At 35.8% G+C, this 22,057-nt stretch overlaps 2 protein-coding genes across 2 annotated transcripts; both read left to right on the top strand.

The window, feature by feature from the left end:
• The first annotated feature begins 713 nt into the window (after positions 1 to 713).
• On the top strand, positions 714 to 13,472 carry LOC146722880 (uncharacterized). Its single transcript, XM_029313028.2, has 2 exons — positions 714 to 779; positions 8,143 to 13,472. Exon 2 carries the CDS (start codon positions 8,144 to 8,146, stop codon positions 9,017 to 9,019), a length of 876 nt encoding a protein of 291 aa, XP_029168861.1. The 5' UTR covers positions 714 to 779; position 8,143; the 3' UTR covers positions 9,020 to 13,472.
• On the top strand, positions 714 to 21,516 carry LOC114938896 (uncharacterized). Its single transcript, XM_029313029.2, has 4 exons — positions 714 to 779; positions 14,536 to 14,725; positions 15,254 to 15,398; positions 16,334 to 21,516. The coding sequence occupies exons 2-4, from the start codon at positions 14,537 to 14,539 to the stop codon at positions 16,615 to 16,617; spliced, it is 618 nt and encodes a 205-aa protein (XP_029168862.1). The 5' UTR covers positions 714 to 779; position 14,536; the 3' UTR covers positions 16,618 to 21,516.
• Positions 21,517 to 22,057: the final 541 nt, after the last annotated feature.

Below are 22,057 nucleotides of genomic sequence, written 5' to 3'. Positions count from 1 at the left end.
ATTCCCATTGAAATTAAAATATAATGAATTTTTTTAGCTAGATTATGTCAATTACTTTTATATTACACATCATTTACGAATAGCGCATTTGTGCTCTTAATAATTATTTTATTTTGCTCAATAATCATAATAGAAAAAAATATAAGTTTTTTTATCTCGACCATTCCTTCCTTCTCTCTTCGCCTCTCACTTTTCTTTACCAACTTTGATAAATGCATGTTAATTTTATTGCGTTGACATACTTTGAGAATTAATGTAATTCGTCTCGCGCCGTATGACTTGCGCGCATCGCGTTCTCGTCGGGGTATAAAAGCCCTGCGGGCCTTCCGTACAGAGAGCGGAATCTGAGTCTGCGCCATGCTTTGCAGAGGCGTGTCCTGGCTCACACGCTCTTATTTAGTAACACAGAGGCTTTTACTCGTCCACGAACTTTCGCGGTAGAAACGTGCGCGCGCGAGTTTCACCCCCCGAGGAAGGAAAAACATCCGAGGGAAGAGGAGACGTACATAATACAATACGGCGAATCCGTCGTCGTCGATTCGAGAGAGCGAGAGATCCTCAGTGGAAAATGTAACGATTTCGCAAAGAGGGAAGAGAGAAGAGGAACGGCAAGGGTGGTCGGCGAGATATAAGGGAGGAGGAGAGCGGCAATTTTCTAATTTCACGGGGAGAGACACGCTTCGCCGCCGGGAAGGGAAATTTATGGCGTGAGACGTCATCGGCGCCTCGGAGACTCGCTTATTTTTCCTCAAGGAAGAAGTGTAAAGCTTCAGAGTCAGGTAACGATTCCTTGCTCGATACTTTAATTACTGCGCGTCCAATTTCGCTCGCCAGTCGCGAATCGCGTCTCGATTCCGCGATGATGACACATTTCGATTATCGATCCATATAACAACGTCTCGAAGGAGTCTCGTAAAAAAAAAAAACTCGGAAAATCCGGATTATTCGCAGGATGCGACGCAAAAATACATCGGAGTAAAATCTTTTAATTTTTTTATCAATAGACAGAGTCTTTTGTTTACGTGTGAAAGTATGTCTCGTTTTTTAAATCAATGTTAATGAAAATTAATAAATAATTTTTTGACGCACATATATATATACATGTATATGTATTTATATACATGATTCCAAATTCTATATATTTATGCAAGAGACGCGCGAGTGTCGCGTCCTGTTGAGGCTTTGTTATAAAACGATCTTGTTTCCCAAATATACAAAACGTGCATGTCCAGTAAGAGCAGCTTTGTCTAGCAAAATTCTATTCCGAGAAATGCACATTATAGACAGCTGCATGCGCGGTGCATATAGCGGGGATATAGAGGTGTTTCAGTATCCTAGCTCCGCCAGTGCAGCCCCCAAGGTACGCGATACGCAATTTCTTTTGCCACCGTCGTGTTGCCTTTTTTTCCCTCTTTCTCCTCCGCATTTCGGGGTATTTATAGAAATATGCGTCAAACGCATATGCATATACACGATACGGATGCTTCTCGAACGAGATATATGTGCATTTTGCATTTTCCCGAGAGCCGCCTCGGGAAATCGGAGAATTATCCGTCCACCTAATTGTCACTTAACACTCGCGTTTCCAGTAGTTTACACCAGTTTATCATCGATCGAACGAAGAGCTATATAGCCCCCGTTTCTCGTTTATTACTACACGACGATGTTCGTGTCTGGCAACAGGTTACCCTGTGCGGCCAGAAGGGAAAACACAATCAAACGACCGACAACTTTATATATATATCATTATATATATATATATATATATATATATATATGATAAGTCGTTTCGAATCGGTTTAGAAGACGATCAAAGTGTCGGATGATTGACGCTTTAAACCAAGTCTTAAATATAGCATTTATTTTTGCATCGATATTAAAGGAGACATTGGGGTGGCGTTTTTCATATATGATGTTCACGTAGAAAATAAAAGTGTACTTATAGATTAGAGAGAGAGAGAGAGAGAGATATCTCATCCTTCATTGGCACAGACAGCCTGTTTTTATGGCCAAGAAAAATAAGCCGAACTCCGGGGGTTTTAAAAGCTCCGTCGATTTTTCAATGGGCGCGAACGCTTCAACGCTTTCTTTGTGGAAACGTAAACACACAGGGACATCGGTCGATGACTGCAGAATAATAGGCTGTTATCGTCTTCTATAAGGACACATCGAACGAAAGTTCCGACTTAGCCGCGGCTATACATCTACGAAAGTTACCCTTACAGTCACCCCCAACACGAGATACACACACACACATATATATATATATATATGTATATACACAGAGTATCTTATATAGTGTCACACGGAAAATATACAAGTAGATCTTGTTATTTATTAGTGACACTTTTTCCTCAGCAAAAATATTGAGGCATCAATAATTTCCGAGTTATAAGCGATTGAAAATGAAGGGTTTTTCAACAAAACCATATTCTCCAATTAATTTCAAGTAGAGTTTACTTTAATAAAATTTTAATTTAAGATTTAATTACAAAGATATGTACATACGATGGCAAAAAATGATGGCCTCCCTCAACATTTTTGCTGAGGAAAAATCGTTTCCAAATTTTCGGTGTGACACATTATGTCAGACATCCTGTATATATATATATATACATATATATATATATATATATATATATATATATATATTCTCGCGTGCTTGCAGCAACGTCCGGTGCAAGAGCTGCATTGCTTGTCGCATCCGCGGAAAATGCGATCCATTTTCGGGAGGGAAAGGTCACGCGCGTGAATCATCGTGTTTACTATAAATATATCGTACGATAACAGTGGTTTCTTTCGAGTCATTTACATTGTTTGTTCTCGGTCGTTACACCTCTTCGGGGGCGGCGTTGCATCGCGTGTTATTGTTCGGGTTTGTCAATTTTCGCGCCGAGCAATTTCCCTCGCGCGTGTCAAACGATCACGCAAAGATCCGCGAATCACGCGTTTCGCAGCTTGTAATGAAAGCCGCGAGCTCGAGCCTTTCAACTTGGCGGCACGCCAGGACTCAAAATATAACGAAACCACCACCAAATGGGCGGTAATAATTTCGGGAAATTGCAGTATATATATGCGCACGTGTCGCGAGTCACGTAACAATGAAACAATAAATTCGATATTCGTCGAACGAGAAACGAATTCGGAAACATATATGCAACATGGTCGAAAGTATTACGGAATTTTTCCGAGAAGAAGCGACTTTATATGTATATATATATATATATATATATGTATATATAATATTCGACGCTTTTTTCTCCGTCGAAAATTAAATCTACATGGCGGATTACACGGATGAACACACAATGTAAGTAATTATAAAGCTCTGTTAAGGAGTGTTAGTCACGAAAGGTTTTTATAGGCGGAGCAGAAACTTGGGAAAGAGGGAATCTCCTTTGGGATTAGTCCGAGAAAAGTGTCGCTTAATTATAATCCAACGTGTTCTCGTATCCTTTTAGGGTCAAATGAGGAGAGATAGTATAATATACTTTGTTTCTGCAAAATTAATTTTTTTACAATTACTATTCGATATTTTATTTATTATTTATGCATAAATCAATTTTCTACTGTTTACCTTTCCCTCTCAACTTTCTATATTATCGTATATATTTATGGTATCTCGCCAGATTATTGTTTGGTCGTACTTTGCGAAGGGTAGATTCCGCGCAGAATACTAAAATACAATTATCTCTTTATTCCCTCTTTTGTTCTTTTTCCCGATAAAACAATTTTTATATATAATTATATATAAATAATTATATATAATTATACATATAATCGTAAAATTATATGTGAAATGTGTCTATTTTTATACATAATTATATAAATTTATATATAAATTATAAGGGTTCATATATAATTATGTCAAATTATATATGAAACATATATTTATATTCAGCGACTTTTCGGACCTATATTTTTCGCGCCTATTTCTCCATATGTAAGTTTCGAGATTAATTTATATATGGAACTTATAGTGATCTCAAACCAAGAGATACAGTTCCGAATAATTAATTTTTCGTGCTTTGGCTCTGTTGGCCGATTTAAAAAACATCATATTTATATTCTTAATATTGAGAGCCGATAAAAATATTTCTTTCTGATATATTTATATATATATGAAGAAATATTTATTATAATTATAATTAAATATAATTATATATATAAAAAGCACTTTTATCTAATTATGTATGGACATATTTCATATATAATTTTGCGATTGTATAAGTATAATTTTATATATTTCTATATAATTTGATATTGATATATATATAAACAATTTTCCCGGAAATTCTCTCCTTATTCCCTCTTTTGTTCTTTCTCTCTTCTCGCAAGAGTGATTCCCCTTTCTTAACGTTTCGTTTATTAAAATCTTCGCGCAAAGAGCGCGAGTATAATAAAATCGCGTATAATAAGCGGCTCTAAGAAAATCGCAAAAATTTATTAACTCCTTCCCGTGTGGGCTTTTCTCGTAGCACACATGCGTGGCTCGCACACAGTGCACGGGGTGCACACTGCCAGTGTCTGTCCTCGTGTGTACTTTGCGTTTGCGTTCTGTAAGGGGGATGGGGGATGGTTTTATTGATCGTGGAGCAGGAAACGCTTTTGCGGCGCCGCGCATTGTGATCGTAAAATGAAGGAGCATCACCTTTGAGATTTTTCCTCCAGCTCCTCTCGATATCGATCCTCGAGTGTCGAGCTCTCTCTCTCTCTCTCTCCTCTCTATATCTATCTCTCTCTTCGATATCGATTGCATATTGTAATGACTGTATACTAAATTGCCGTATGGCATGGGGCATTTACGCAGCGAACAGGGTAGGTTTTCTTGTGGGCGGAACCAAGACGGATCAAAGATATATTTTCACCCTGAACTCTTTTATGCACTTGTCATGTATACGCGAATGTCGAACAATTTTCTTGAAGCGAAGGAGAACATTCTTGGACTCTTTCGACGCGAGAGAATCGATTCCCTATATATATATGACTATATATATATATATATGTATATATAGCTATATATATATAGCTTTTATCCCTTTGCAATCTCTTTCTCGCTTTCACCCTCGCAAAAATTGGTACATGTACAAAGGATACGAGCATCGCGTTGCGCAAAGTGTGTGCTTTGATATTTAATTACTTTGCGGCATGCCCTTTAAGAGAATAATGCTACAAAGCGTACTCATATATCATAAATAAATAATGCGTGAATAATTTTGTAATGCCATTTACTTTCTCTCAAATACGCATTTTTACGCGTAATTGCAAAAGTGGCGGCTTCGTCGATGCGGAAACAATACGGAAACTAACGAGCGAACAGATTCGGAAACAATGTTTGAGATATATTTATATATACAGGGTGTCTCACATAGAAAGTGTCACAAAAATATACAAGTAGATTTTGTTATTTCGAGACAATTTTTCCTTTGCAAAAATATTGAGGTATCAATCATTTTCGAGTTATAAGCGATTTAAAATAAAGGATTTTTCGCAAACTAAGCCTTGTGGAAATAAAATATTGACAAAACCACATTCTGCAATTAATTTCAAGTAGAGTTTACTTTAATGAAATTTTAATTTAAGTAATATAAGTATGCTGTCTTCTAAGCTGGGCAATAGAGCCAAGGAAACGAAACGAAAAATTAATTAAACGGAACTGTATCTCAATTTGAGATCCCAAAGTTCCACATATAAATTAATTTCGGAACTTACATATGGAGAAATAAGCGAGAAAAATATAGGTCCGAAAAGTCGCTGAAGCGGGAATCGAACCCGCGTCTTTCACTTTCCGGGCGACTGCTCTTACCAAGAGCAGTCGCCCGGAAAGTGAAAGACGCGGGTTCGATTCCCGCTTCAGCGACTTTTCGGACCTATATTTTTCTCGCTTATTTCTCCATATGTAAGTTTCGAAATTAATTTATATATGGAACTTTGGGATCTCAAATTGAGATACAGTTCCGTTTAATTAATTTTTCGTTTCGTTTCCTTGGCTCTATTGCCCAGCTTAGAAGACAGCATACTTATATTATTTATATTGAGAGCCGATAAAAATATTTATTTCTGAGTTTTAATTTAAGGTTTAGTTATAAAGATACATGATGGCAAAAATGGGGAATATTTTTGCAGAGGAAAAATCGTCTCCAAATAACGAGATCTGCTCGTATATTTTCGGTGTGATATTTTATGTCGGACACTGTATATATAATGAATAATTTATTCTTGAATTCTTTCTTCCGGTAGAATTATTCCATATCATCCCTTGCAATGTGCGAAGTGCGCATGTTTGACTCCTTTTCCAATGTCACGATCAAAATTTATTAAAGTAAAGTGATTAAATCCAATCGAAAACCATATCTTTCAATTCTGATAGAAAAGCGAATACAGCTTTGCAAAGTTGTTTCTTTGGTTCGTTAAGCGGATTGTTTCATTTTATGAACTATGCAAATATTTATATTACTTTTATAGCGATTAAATCATCTCATTCTTCACTTTGTTAAAATATGATAACTAATTTTCTTGTGAAACTGCTTCTTTCATTAAACGGTTTGTTTCATTTTATCGTATAAATTATGTATATCTCTGTGTATGTGTGTGTGTGAAAGAGAGAAAGAGAGACGGCGATAAAATCATTATTTTCTCAATCTTGTTAAAATTGGGAAACCAATTTCAGCAATTTATTGAAAATAATGACAAGGGTGAGAAAGAGATAGGAAAAATAGCGTAATTATAAAATACAGCTATAAAAATACTAGTCACCTATTTTATAGAATAATATTATGTATACACAGATAAAAATTTGGTGATAGCACACAACGATATAGCGTAAGCGATTTTCCGCCGGAAGCGAGAAGAAACGGAAAACGCTACGCGGAAATAAAGAGGCCGCTGCTGACACCTTTTAAAACGCGTATATCGTAAGAAGAAGATAAAAAATCTTTTCACAGAGGACTATGTGTGAAAAATAAAAATGCGTCGTCGTCAATATAAATATATATATACGCTTTAATAATATACGCGCGATTCCATCGCAGTGCATCCTGTAAACCCTGTAAATAGATCCTGTAGGCTTTAGATAAATAGAGGTAGCTAATTAGTCGATGCCGAGAGAGTTTGCCAGAGCAATGGACTATCGAGCAGCCGGGAATTGTAGAAGAGAGCACAACTTAACACGAGCAAATTTGCCATACAGTATAGTAGCGTGTCGATTAATTTTCTATATATATATATATATATAGATATATATATATAATCGCGATTCAATACATTCAATTGTTGTATTGCTCGCTCACTCACGAGAGAGCAACAGGCATGAATATAGATTGCTTTATCGGCATTTCGCGTAATAATTCTCACTTCTCAATCTGGCATATTGTCTTTTGCTTCGCACTTAAGGGGATGCTGCCGTAGTTCTGTTTTATCGATTTTAAGTTAAGTTAGGTTCACTTTTTATTGAATATACAGATTGAAAAATCCTCCACAATGAAAGTACTGATAATATAATGAATGGGAAGCGCTGTCCGGCAATTAATTTTTGCTATTTTATGCCTCGACATCGATTCCGCACGCAAATATACATACATAATTAATTCAAGTACGAATCTTTTGATACAGGCTTTTAATCTTATTTTTATTACTTTTGTATTATTCTTTCATGTCATCTCTATTGAGAGCACCATATTTTGTGCATAAATAAACTACAGAACTTTTGTATTAAATAAGTATTGTTGTGAGTTGATACAAGAGGCCAATGAAAAACTGTAATTTTTAAACTTTTATTGTTTTTTTATACGAAATTTTAACGCTCCCCGTTCATTATTATCAGTACTTTAATTATGGTAAATGATTTTTTAATCTATATAGCCAATAAAAAGAAAAGCCTTCGAACTCAAAGTCGGTAAGACAGACATGGTCAGCATCCCCTTAATTGCGACAGCAATGTCACGCTACAGGTGTATCTCGTTGCAAAGTTACAAATTAAAAGCTAGGGTTCGCAGAGAGAGAGAGAGAGAGAAAGCGAGAAAGAAAGAAAGAAAGAGGGTGAAAGAGAGCGAGAAAGAGAGAGAGAGAGAGAAAGAGGCAGAACTTAGGGATGATTTGTTAGTGGGATTGACTGAGCCAAGGGTTGTCTTTCCGGTGTTGCAGGATGCACGCGGTTGGATTGCATTCGGCGCTGGCCATCAAACGTCAGCGAAAGCGCCGGGACGAGCAGCGTCGCGCTCGCGAGCGTCGTTATAGCGCGCAATCGGGCGAAAGCGGCCTGACGTCGCCTAGGGCCTCGACCGGCTCGCTGGACCACCATGGCAGGCACCACAAGGGCACCCACGGGGCGGCCCGCACCGCTGGCCAGGGGATGCTGGACACGAAGGTGGTCACCTCGATCGGGATGCTGCACATCGGGGTGGTGTTCCTCGTTCTGGGCGCCTTTCTACTGATGAGCGGCCTCTTGCCGGGCGATCTCGCTCATTGGGGTACCAAGGCTTCCGGCGGCTGGTGGAACGAGCTGGTCGCCGTGGGACTGTTCGCGATACTCGTCGGGATCTTCCTCATCGTGCTGAATCGCGTGATCGCCAAGAAGGAGGAGGACGATCTGGAGCAGTACGTGCAACGTCAGCTGACGCGGTCCAGATCTGGTCACCGATTGGAGCGAGACGTGGAGACCGGCGGACTCACCACCCGACACGCCAGACGGGCGAAGCAGATGAAGCAGGTGTCGTCGGACGTGTCACTGGAGATCAAGGACGGACAAGCCGTCGACGGATCGCCGCCCAGAAGCCCGCCCCCGGCTTATTCGCCCCAGATCGCGATCAATGGTGACAATCAGGCGGTACAGTCGGGGTTGTACCTGGAGCAGATCACCGAGGAGGAGATCATCAGCGATCGGGTCGAAACCTCGACCACCAACAGCCTCAGTCCGGGCTCGCCCAGTGAGACCCGGGAGTTGCTCCAGAACGCTCGTTATTCGAAACAGAACGGGAATCCGCAACAGGTTCACCGGCCGCTTTACGTTTCCAAGATCTAGATCACGGAAGGGTGAGCTCTTGAAAAAGAGAGAGAAGGAATTCTTTCTTCTCGCGCGATATAATCGATATAACGATATGGATATGATATAACGCAACGACGGATTTTCGTATCGCCGCATCATCGCGGAGAGCTTTTTTATTCAGAATATTATTGTTACTCCAGCTACTCTCTCTTCCGATATCTTCGGTGTCTCTGAGAGTACGAAATTTCGCGTCCGTGTTACAACGGGAAAACATATAAGTACGAGAAAAAAAACGCGCGCGGATATTTATAATCTTAAGACACGTGACAAGCTATGTAAGATTTTATGGCGAAATTGCGAGGCGCATTTACGATAAATTTCGCTATCGTGCGAAGTGAGATAACGCTAAAAAATAATCTACTAGTATTGGGAACGGAATCCCACTATATATAAGAGTGAGCAATTTTTACGCGATATGCAAAATGTACCTAAATAAATAAGTGTGAAAAAAATTTTAGGAAACACTCTTATATCTCTCCCTGAGGAATTAAGTTTTTATTTTTTTTTCTCAAGTTTCAGACAAATTGAAAGAATGAAACTCGGTGAATATTTTCCACTAATATTTATTAATATTTGTTTTTTGAATAAAATTATTTAGGTACATCCTGTATATTTCGCTTAAATGCGGAAAATCACGATGTCCTCTTTTCTTCCGAAGAAAGCGACAAAACTTTTAATTGATCGATCGTTACGAAGCTTTAAAGAGCGACAATTTCTATAATGACACACACACACACACACACACACACACACACACACACACTTTGCTTCGGACAAAAGAACACGCGCGCGCGAAGTAGGTAGGAGAAAAGAATCGAATTCAAGGACCAAGAACACTATCCAAGGAGATCATATCGTAGAAAAAGACACGACTTTGCGAAACAACATTGCTATTCGAAATGCATTCTATAGCGGCAAGTACTACTCGTTAAATATAACTTATTGAAAATAATCCATTTATATACCTAAAAAAATCTATTAGGCGTATAAGTGTAACGATGCGTATATTAGTCCGCGTTTTATTTAGAATACGCTCGATCTAATCTTGATTATTTCTCAGAGTTGATCTCTCGTTGAAAAAGAATTTACAAAGATTATATTACACTTGTAATTGTTATCTTTAATATCGACGAATATCGCGATTATACATACAATGACATTCCCATTTGATTTATATACTTCAGCGCTAATATTTTAACTTGAAAAAAAATACAATTAATATATTATTGGAAAAAAAAATTATAATTAATATATGGCAAATTTTCTCCAGAAAAAAATATATATATATACGATATCAAGAAAAATTGCAACTATTCGTCCAATGACCGTTGGCGCAGCAGTATTGTTAAGCTAGTCGATAATTTGTAATATGCTATATATTCCTTTTTTATAATATATTAAGCATTTATTTACATACACACTCTAGATTTAGATGGCGAGATCTTTGCGAACAAACGACATCGAAATCTTCGCGATTCCACGTGAAATCGGCGACGTTATTATTGCTCGTCGCGTCCGTTCGTTTGTTTCCGAATATCTTGAAAATACATATTATGATGAGAAATATTGCTATGCTCGGGCGCTACTATTCTGTGATCCTAAGAGAAGAAATTTATCGTCTTACACGTCAAATGAAGTCACACATTGAAAATGTTCTTTCGAAATATCGTGTGTATACACTCTGTATATATTATATACTATATTATGCATATTATATATATATACACGCTGTTTTTAATCATCATTGCGGGGCGCTATCTTCTTACAACACAAACGGTGTGTCCCACTATATTTAATTATATGTAATTACAATTTTTTATGCCTTTTGCAAATTTAAGAAAGTGAGAATGTGCGCGAGTGAGAGGACAATTGTGCGACGAAAGGACTAGCGAGAGAAAACGAGAGGAAGAAAAGGAGAGACTGTGAAAGAATAGACGCGAATAAAAAAAAAGGGCGAAATTCATTACGATTAAATCGGGGTCGGTTGAGGCGATCGATGCGAATTGGGAGCAGACTTTGGTTGAATGTATTTTTTAAAAGTTCGCGCAGAATTTCGCTTAAATATATCACACTGTTTAAAAATGTCCGAAGTGTGAGAATTCGCTTTCAAATCGAGAGATGTCCGTACAAATTTTTCTCGTAAGAATATTTTCTAGAATCTTCTTGAACCGGCTCTGAATTAAACGTCGTGCAAAAGTGCCTTTGGTTGTGCATTCGATATTTTTTCTTTTTTTTTTTTTTGTAATTTGTTGAAGAGACGAAAATATATGTATACATGTGAGATTAATTTAATTTCTTACCCCGTTTGATTTTCGCGTACCTTCGATATACGCGAATTGTATGTGAACTCTTGTAAACATGCACAAACACATGTGAATGAATGTTAATACTAAGGATTAATTGTTTCTCGAACTTCTGTGATCATATTATTATATAGGTATTCTCTATATTTTTGAAAAGTATAATTTTTTAGTCTCAATTCTATTCATTCGTTTCCTCGACTTGAAAGGCTGAAATCGCAAACTAATCTTACTTATACATACATACATACATACATATATATATATATAAATATATATAGCGTGTAAGTCTCTCTCGCATTTAAATTTAAGAAGTACACACATCTTCTTAAAAATTAGAAGTACTTCAGACGTACTATCTCGATTGTAATTTTGTTGTTTACATATGATAGATTTACGAAGCACGATATCTTTTTCAAAGGGACGCGTATCTGACACACGAAAAAATCTCTGTTCCAGAACGCCCCCAAATAAGTGGTACAATTATATATTCTATACAATAGTGTCTCTCGCGCATATATATAAATACATATATAAGCACGCGCCTATCGTATATTTGCAAATTTTTCAGATTTAAATATATATATAAATGCATGGAGTCGTATCGATTACCGATAGAAAGTTACATTTCTAAAGAGAAAAACACAAATCTGCGTCTATAGAATTGTTTGTTATGCACAATTTTATTTCACGCCGTTTTCGAGTGTCTTTGAAAAATCTCAAGATTGCTGGGTTTACATTTTATAGCTTATACATATATATAATAGCGCGATATGTGAAATATAAATATTATAGCAATGCATTATCTCTGTACGACACAATGAGACGGATGTGTTAGATGTACGATTCAATTAATCGAATCGATCCGATCAATCAAATCGCCGTTGCATTTAATTATTCATTTTTCTTTAAAGCAATTATTTCTTTTTTTTTTTTTTTTTTTAACACGATACAAATCATGCGATTCTGCCCATTAATCGTATAACGAGGAAGCCGACGATTTTGAATGATGAAAGTATTGCCGAGAAACGCATAAACGAAACTAAAGTGCTCACTTTGCGAATATATTACATAGGATCTCGATAAATCTCGCTCCTATGCCGTTACAGATCTTGTCCAAAAAATTCTTGTCGAAATCTTCTGGGTATAATTAATTGTAAGAGAGAGAGGGAGAGAGAGAGAGAGGAGAAAATATTTCTGCTTCTCATTTAATAAAGTGTTTTACACGTCGAAAATTGATATGTCAATGATGTAAGAACACGATACGAGCGTATCACTCTGGACAATTTAAAGGATATCACTGTATTTATCGCGAAATTTAGGGGAGACGACGCGTGTGAGAGGATACGTTTGCGTAGGTTCGGAATTACAGGGAATAGAGACAGGAGAGCTCTCAATCACAGCCTGTCGTTTAGCGTGTCGTGTTACCGAATCGATGCCATCTTCGTCCCCTAGCCTTGGGATTACCGTCCGCGGAAACGTATCCGTAGAAAAAGATATAAGTTAGACACAAAAAAAGAAAGAGAGAAAAATATTGTTGTAATTAACCGTTTACACACTGACAAAAATTGTATTCTCATTTTCAGCATTTCTCATTGATTTTTAGAATATATTCTGTCCTAGCATTTCTTTTAAGTCTTCTCTGATTTACTTCTTCCATTCTCCTAATGAATTCAAATTATTCAGTGACAAACGCCGCACTGTAAAAATTGCAACACACTATATAACTATATTGACATGACCAAGAATGCCAAATGAACGCATTAAAAAAAACATGTGACCGTACAAAAAATATTCTTATCTCGTTAGTTTTAAAGGATGCTCTAGACGCACTTAAGGATACCTGTTAAGAGGGATTTTCTAATGACACATCCCCTTCGAGAATACAATTTTTTCGGTGATATATATATATATATATATATATATATATATATATATATATATACATATTAATTAATTAAAGCGCGCCAAAGAGTATTACTTCGCTGATTATTACGACTACTACAGTAGCTATTTTAATCGAGTTCTCAAAGCTTTCTTATGCGATTTCTCTATTGTACCACTTATACACAACTTGATGCACGATTTTTCGAGAATAAATCTTTATGAAACGCTCCATTCTTAACGAATGATTGTTCTTTTACACTTGAGGAATTTCCGCTCTCCATTCTACGAGAATCCACAGTGAACGAGTTCATTCCCGTCTTTTATTTTACTCCCCCTTAATTAGAAAGTTTGGTCTAACAGCTGCGTTGCACTTCAAGCTCGTTCTTGCAAAGGGAAAAAAACTTGAAATTGATTTTGCCGATCAGTTTCGCTAGAGAGAAAGAGTAATATATCATTTGAAGTATCATTGAAACAGAATAAACGTTAACGGATAACGAAAGTTTAGGACTTCCGTTAAGACTTTGCCTGGTGGTATCGTTTCTCTCTTTCCGCTCTCCGGCCTCCTGGAACTTTGCTGCATCGACTCCGGGCCGTAGGGCGGATGCAATGACGTATCGACCGGCCCGAGGTCAACCGGGGTCACCAAAGTTCATAGCGCACTTGGCGCAAAAGTACCGGTGTCAGTCCGTATCGCAGGGTATCGCCAAAAAGTGTTTTAATCTCCGCATAGCTACGTTCATTTTCCAACTTATCAAAAAACACCGTCGACACGTACGAAATCAAATAATTTGTTGCTTCGATTCAATGTCGAGATACGTTTAAATCGAGAGAGATGTATTTCGATAATTTTCGTGCCAAATATTTCCTGAATAATGCAACACCGATCAGAGAGATTGTGGGCAGATTGATAGACAATTAGTATATACATTTGATTTTTCAAACTACATTTTCATTCAAAATATGAAATCTAAATATATCTCCGAATATAAAGATTCTCTGTATTGAATCGAAACAGCAGAGTACATTCCATTTTTAGACGAGGAAGAGATTTTTTACATGTATGAATCATATATATTTAAGGAAATATATATGCAAATAATATTAAAATTATTAATATCTCAAGTATACACTTTATGATTTTAATAATGTAAAAAAAATTATTTAATTCGCAAATAAAAGCATTCTTTCAATTTAAATTTATTCCAATAAAACGTGTTTCAAATTCGTAATGTAAATCATATAATTTTTTTTGTTTTTCCAAGAGATGGGTATATACTTGAAATGATTCGCCTTCTGTTTGATTAGGATGATTGGTGCTATGCCAGCGGTGGCGGTTCGCCACGAGCGTAGAAGACAAGAAAAAAGGCTGAAACGGCCGAGTCAGCTCTATTTGGGAGGGCAATGGCTACCACCCCTTCAAGGTTCACCACCCACCCCCAGTCCGCACGGACACAACAATTTAGAACCCATGCCCGAGCTCTACTTATGCGGCAAGGTAATAATTCATCGTAATGACACATGATCGCATTATCAAGTTATTGTTCAAAGTTATATATAATATTTTGTGTACGTCCCTAGTTAGAATAAAGTACTTTCTTCGCTCTTTTCTAGGAACAACAGAGTTTAACTATGTAACGAGTAAAATAGTTTTCGCAAAACTATTGCAATTTTTTTCTTGCTTACTCTATTATTTAAAAATTATTATTGTGTAAAAAATTATATCGTATTAAAATAATATTAAAAATTATATTTATATCGAGCGTTATATTAAAATAATCAGTGATCACATTTGAAGAGAGAGAGAGAGAGAGAAAGTGTCTCTCTTTCTCTTCAAATTTTTATACATTACGTTATGCGCTCTGTTTTGAGACACAAAAATCAATATGTCCAAAAGGGCAGTTTGCACAACCATGTCCAATTTTAATTTGAATAAAAATATACTACACGAGCGATAAGAGAATCTCGGCATAAGCGATAAGTGCGAACGCGTATTCGTCAGCTGACGAAAGATCGTTGCCCGCAGATATCCGGGCTGCATGCTGTGGTGGTGTGCCTGTTGTTGGGCGCGGTGGTGCTCGTGGTCGGTCTCGTCCAACTCGCCCCGGGTGCAACGACCACCAACCACAGATTGGCGTTACTCGTGGCAGGCGCTGCCCTACTTTTACTGGGTGAGCTTTCTTATTGTGTGGATACGGAAAAAGCTTCCTTCCCGCTTCTACTCTTCATTAATAATCCTTTGTATCGTACAAGATGCGATTCTATAAAATCAGTCAAGGATCTTCATTTTGAGAAGTGCATTCTATCTGAAAGTGTATATATACCAGAGAAAGTCCTGCTAATAATGTCGTTAAAACTCCCGAGACATTTGCAATTTTCATTTTACATGTTAACTTATTTAGATAAAAATAATATTGAGAAACAAAGCAATTTTTTATTGTCTGAATTGTTTGATATATTTTGTTTATTTAATATGCGTATGTTATTTATTATGCATTTAGAACGAGAAAATATCCTTATCTTTTTATTCTCTGAATTGTTTGATATATTTTATTTATTTAATATGCGTATGTTATTTATTATGTATTTAGAACGAGAAAGTATCCTTATTTGTTTTCTTTAAAAAAATGTCAAGGCACTTTTTTCTTTAGTGATCTTTAAGTTAATAATGAAGGATCTTCTTAAAAGTTTCCTTGGAAAAACAAAAATGATAATGGAATAATATTCCCAAGTAAATTTTAAGTAGATTTCTCTCAGTAGTAGAATCTTCATTTCAATCCTAATTACACAAAATGTGTTGTAAATTGTGAAAAGTTTTATTATAAAACTTCCTCGACATCTTCGTCGAAGCAAAATTAATTAACTGAAGAATCCCCGTTTCAAAATACGCTCAACAAGAACCGCTGTCTATTTTTTTAATTATATGTCTCATGTTATATGCTTCATGTTTATTTTTCAACGCATTCAATCGAATGCAGCGCGCATCGAATTAGGGGTTAAATCGCGCTGAATCGATCAACGAGCGTTCCGGGCGTGCGTGCTGACTTCCGGTCAAATCGCTCGCCGGCAAAGTGCTCCCAATTAATGCGATCGTTTCCGTTTCCAGGCTTTATTCTAGCGGGCGTAAGATGTTACGTGTTACATTGCGTACCACTTCCGGTCGAGTCGCCGGCCGCGACGCCTATTCCGCCGGTCGCGACGACCGAGCAAGCACCCCCAGCCGTACCTAAAGACACCCTGGACCTTCTAGTCGGTCATCAGAATCAACCGGAAACGGACGCCCTGATGCAGCATCGGGAGCACCATCACCATCACCATCATCAACATCACCATCACAACAATCATAAGAAAAAACGTAGTTCTCAGGGCTCGCATTCCGAAGAGGCCTAAAATACGCGAAAAGGGGTGTATTTGTTCGATGATTCGACTGAGGGAGGACGAGGGAGATTTTGATTCGCGCGGACCGAAAAACATAAATATATAAAGTGAAGTTTAGCGAAATTTGATTTTTGTTCCTTCGGAAGGGGAAGAAGAATATCGCCATTCTTTCGTCTTAATAAAGTATATCTAGAGTTTCCTAGAATGTGCGGCGCGTCTTCTGCGAATAAATCGTAAAAAAATCGGAGTAACCATTCATAACACGTTAATGTCGAAATTTAATAACTTGATTATAGGGATAAGAATTTTTTCAGCACTCCAACGCACCAATTAGCAACCTCGATAACTTCTTCCAGAAAAAAAAGATCTTGGCGAATCGGGAAAAATGTTACTCGATTGTTACTAACAATCTCGCAATGCAACGTCATGAAGCGACATGAGAAATGCGTCTTTTGCATATAACAAAGATCCATGTACATTATCTCTTTTTACACTCGTATATATACATATAATATATATACAGATATATTTATACTTAAGCGACATTAACAAAAAAAAGTTTGTGCCTGCGCGCGGAGAAAGCTTCGTTCCATATGTCAAATTGACAAATTGTTTGCGTTCGCTCGATATGCAGCCTTTTGCATAATTTCATCGAGGGCAAAAGGCCGGTAAAAGGGTAAATCGATATCGCTTGTATATACGTTACTGCGATATCAATTCCACTCTCTCCCCCTTTTACAATTATATTCGTTTTACAATTTTTACAATTTTTACGTACAACGCGTAATAAAATATGTATTAAGGATATAATTCAAAGTGCATTTTGAACAACATGACGTTTTCCGCGAGAATAATTCTCGGCGCGCGGATACACGTTCGTCTATTTGGGGTCCACTTAAAGTTATATCTCGCGTGAAATTATAAAAAAAAAACACTATGCACACATATTGACAATTACACACAGAGAATATTTTACACCCTGACGATCTGATTTAGTCCTGCGAGATTCCACTGTACCCTTATATTTTTTCTCATTCATTTGACAGTCGATATATAAAAGATATAAAAGCGCAGACACATACATACATATACACATACATATACATGCACACGTACCTATATGCACTTACAATATATGCGCACTGTAATCTAGTATTAGTGCGGACGATCGGTTATATAATCGTCTCTAGAACGCGGTCTGTTGCACTAACGCGTGGCAGCTTTAGCTATCTCTAGAGATGGATGTTAGATATATAGATACCCCTTCTTATAGATATCCGAGTTTCACAGCTGTAATATAACGGAGATAGATAATTTTATCACATAGAGCGGTAACCGACGTTGGTGCAATCAGTCCTAAAAATAAGTAACGCATCTGTCTTGCGATGAACTCGCGGCAAATGTAAACGTATATAGTGAGACGCGAACTGTAAAGTAAGTCATGAAAGTTCGAAGTAATTCACCTAATAGCTCGTATAAGCGATATACAACTTTTTTTTTAACTTTCCGGCGCCCACATATAACGCGTGTTTTATTTCTCATAGCAGTAATAAGGTAACTGTATCTAATGCGTGGCTTGTTAATCTTTTATAAATGAAAAGTTCATACAGGTTCATAATAAAATTATAAATAGATAAGCAAATATATTTATTATACAATATTTAATTATCTCTAAGCTCTCTTAACTTTTAAAAAATTTCTAAGAATGGTTAGTATTTCGAATTCAAATCAAAATTATCGAAAAATAAGTCCCTTCCCCTTCTAAATAGGCCATAATTTGACTATGGATTCAGTTACTTTATTATATAAATTTGTACACTCATGTGTACAATCATGATACATTGAAAAAAATTTCTCAATTTGATTAAATCTTTCAACTAAATTACTATTTTATTAATTGAACATATATTAGTATTTAAGTCAAATATACATACGTTTTGTTAGATTTAATATGTTATAGTTAATTGAAATATTTTTATATGTTTAATTAACAAAATAATATCTAATTGAAAGGTTTAGTCAAGTTAAAATTTGTTTTCTGAATGTATTGACATCTCTCTTTTGCGTCTAAACGTATGGTTACTTTATTAGTCAGCACTGCCTAATTTTCACGCGAAACACGGTGTTTACTGTAATCGCTCCAATTGCCTTTGCAACGCAAAAATCTACGTCTTGCATCATGCCATTTTGATCAAACGCAGAGTGTTAGTGCACTTTAGCGCCTTCCGAAGTAAAATCTCATGTATGAGAATCAATTTTTAAGCGGTTGACGATGCGATTTTCTACGCGCGAATCCACTCGAAAACGAAAATGGTGTCTTTATTCCTTGGACTTGTTGTCCACGCGATTTAGTGGGAAAAAAATGAGGAAACGAGAGATACGTGTAAGAAGGGAATAATATATATAATTGTAATTACTAACAACTTAGGGATTGTAAAATGCTATGCGCCACTTTATACGCATTGCACGTTATACATTTATTGCATATTACGCATTACATAATACTCCAAGTAGCAAACTGATGTCATTAAACGTCAAAATGACATTCGACGTCAAAATGATGTCATTTTGACGTTTATTGACGTCAGTTTACTACTTCCCGGGAAGAAATTTTTTATATATAATTATATATAAATAATTGTATAATTATACATATAATCGTAAAATTATATGTGAAATATCTATTTTTATACATAATTATATAAATTTATATATAAATTATAAGGGTTCATATATAATCATGTTAAATTATATATGAAACATATATATATTTATATATATGAAGAAGTACTTATTTATTGTATATATATATAAATTTATATAATTATATATAAAAAAAGCATTTATCTAATTATGTATGGACATATTTCATATATAATTTTGCGATTATATATATAATTTTATATATTTCTATATAATTTTATATTGTTACATATAAAAAAATTTTTCTCGGGTTGGGATTACATATACACACATTACGTATCATTTCTTCTTCTATAATAAATAAGTCAGCAAATTGTGTCCCCTATTAGACGAAATATAAGTATATATTATATAAAATGTTAGCGTGTATATATACATATAGTGCAAGCTTCGTGCAAAAAAAAACTGGCGATAAGCGTGATAATATCTCGAAAGTAGTTATATATTTATATATATAAAGCGCGTAGAAACACACAATTCGCATATTCATTTAGAAAAGTTCTCTCTTCGCGCGTATGTATATACATACATATAGTAAGTCCTCGTTGTTGGTGATTCCAATTGTGTTTAGTCGGTTTTTGTTTCAAGAGCTCGCAAACGAGAATAGGTGCCAAAATCGTAGTAAATGCATAAAACGGTACTATTGTTAGTTGCTTGTCGCGTGTCTGAGGAGAAAAAAAGAGCGTACGGACTGTATTTGTTAGATGCATACTTTACGAGATACGTTGCTGCGCGTTGTTTTTACGTTGTTGCACACGTCAAACGAAACGAATTCAATCCAAAAATCAAGAAAAATTCGTATTATACGTATAAATTCGTATGTCACGAGTTTTGTACGAACAACGAGATCTTATTGTATCTTATATTATATAGTATGTAGGCTTGCGTATAATATATATATATATATATATATATATATATATATATATATATATATTAGGGCTCGTAAAATATTTTAGGCGGATTAGCCGTGCTGTGGGGCAGATACAACGCGTTGTGAGAAAAAAATTAATAGGTACCCTTATTATCTCTATTACGTCGCGTGTCGTGCATGATATGCTTGAAATGGAAATTCTTTGCAAACAGTTTACCGAGTCGAACGAGTCGCTTTCCTTGCCTCTTCGTGATTTTCTTTTCCTTTCTTTTTTTTCAACAGAGTTGAAAACAAAGTTCACACGCATATAAACACTTATACACGTACATACATGTACACATTCATACAAGTGCATCAAATGCGTTTGCGATTTCATATACGCGAACTGACACCAAGTTTCGTGATTTTGTATGTACAAGGCCGTACATCTTTTTTTATATGTGTCTACATATGTATATATTTATATATATATGTATGTAATATATTTTATCTTTTATATGCGTATATTTGTGCGTTCATCACGTTATCTATCTGTCTCATCTCATCTCGCGCGCGAACAAAATTGCGCATAGATGGAGAGAGAGAGAGAGAACTGGCTTTTCTCTCTTTTCTCGATAATTTACATACATAATGTTCTACTCTCCACACTCTTATATATATAATATATTCACGCATTGTATCGACGACCAATTATCACGAATGAGAGAGAGAGAGAAAGAGAGAGAGACAGAGAGAGAGAAACAGGAATGAATTTGTGGCAGAGGAGTAAAAAAAGTGCTTTCTTCAGAAGACGATCTTTCGAGATTTTGTATAAAAATTTATTATACAATATTATATGTATACACTCTATCTTCCTAATATTATAATTATATTATATATATATATTATATAATTATATTGTTACACGCGCGCAGGGCTATATCTGCAACTCTATACATAATATATATATATATATATATATATATATATATATATATATATATATATATATATATACGTTCCGTTTGCGCGGGCAAACGGCAATTATTATGAAAGTTTCGTCACGATACCTTGCCCGAAATCTATCTTGTAAACGAGCGAGCGAGCTCTTCGCAAACGATCGACAGTGACTGACAGTTCCTCGTAGCGTTTGAATTAGAGGAAAATGAAAAAAAATCGAGAATAAATCGAGCGCGCAACAGCTGAGCGGAACTGTCATTGAGTTGTTGCGAGGAGGAACGTGGGCGATATTAACCTTGTATGTGATTCTACATTAAACAAAATTGTAAGCAAAAGTCAACTCTATCGCTATTTTAACTTTCAGAGTTTAATAAAACGTTTTCACTAACAGTAAACATAGAGAAATCCCCCGTCATTGTGACTTTCATCATTTATTATAAGAACCACATATATCCATCCGAATTTATAGTTTATAATTCGATTATTGAGAATATAACAGCAAGGTTTCATTATTTCCGCGTGTATATATATATATATTTGTTTATGCGTATAGGTTTTATTTATACATGTCTCGTAGGAAATTGTTGAAACTAATCAGCTGTCATTTTTTAATGCATATACAGTTATTGAGAAAACAAAAATTGTGTTGAAAAGAGTCTATAGTTTTTAATGGATATAAATAAAATGTTTGTATATCAATCTATTTTATTAAAAAAAGGTGCTAATAATCACATATAAAATCACATAAACTAATGATAAATATTTTCAACAGTGTCAGATTTAATAGCAGCTGTTGAAATTAAAAATGACACGTTAGAAAAAATGTTTACGAGTTTTCATAAAAGAACAGAATTTTGTACAAATTCAAATGGTGCACACCTCAAAAATATTTATCATTAGTTTACATATGTGATTACTAGCACTTTTTTCAATAAA

The sequence above is a fragment of the Nylanderia fulva genome, unplaced genomic scaffold, assembly GCF_048542155.1.
Source record: "Nylanderia fulva isolate GAGA-0341 unplaced genomic scaffold, ASM4854215v1 Scaffold26, whole genome shotgun sequence".
NCBI classification, from domain to species: Eukaryota; Metazoa; Arthropoda; class Insecta; order Hymenoptera; family Formicidae; genus Nylanderia; species Nylanderia fulva.
This window is presented reverse-complemented; position numbering and strand designations above follow the sequence as displayed.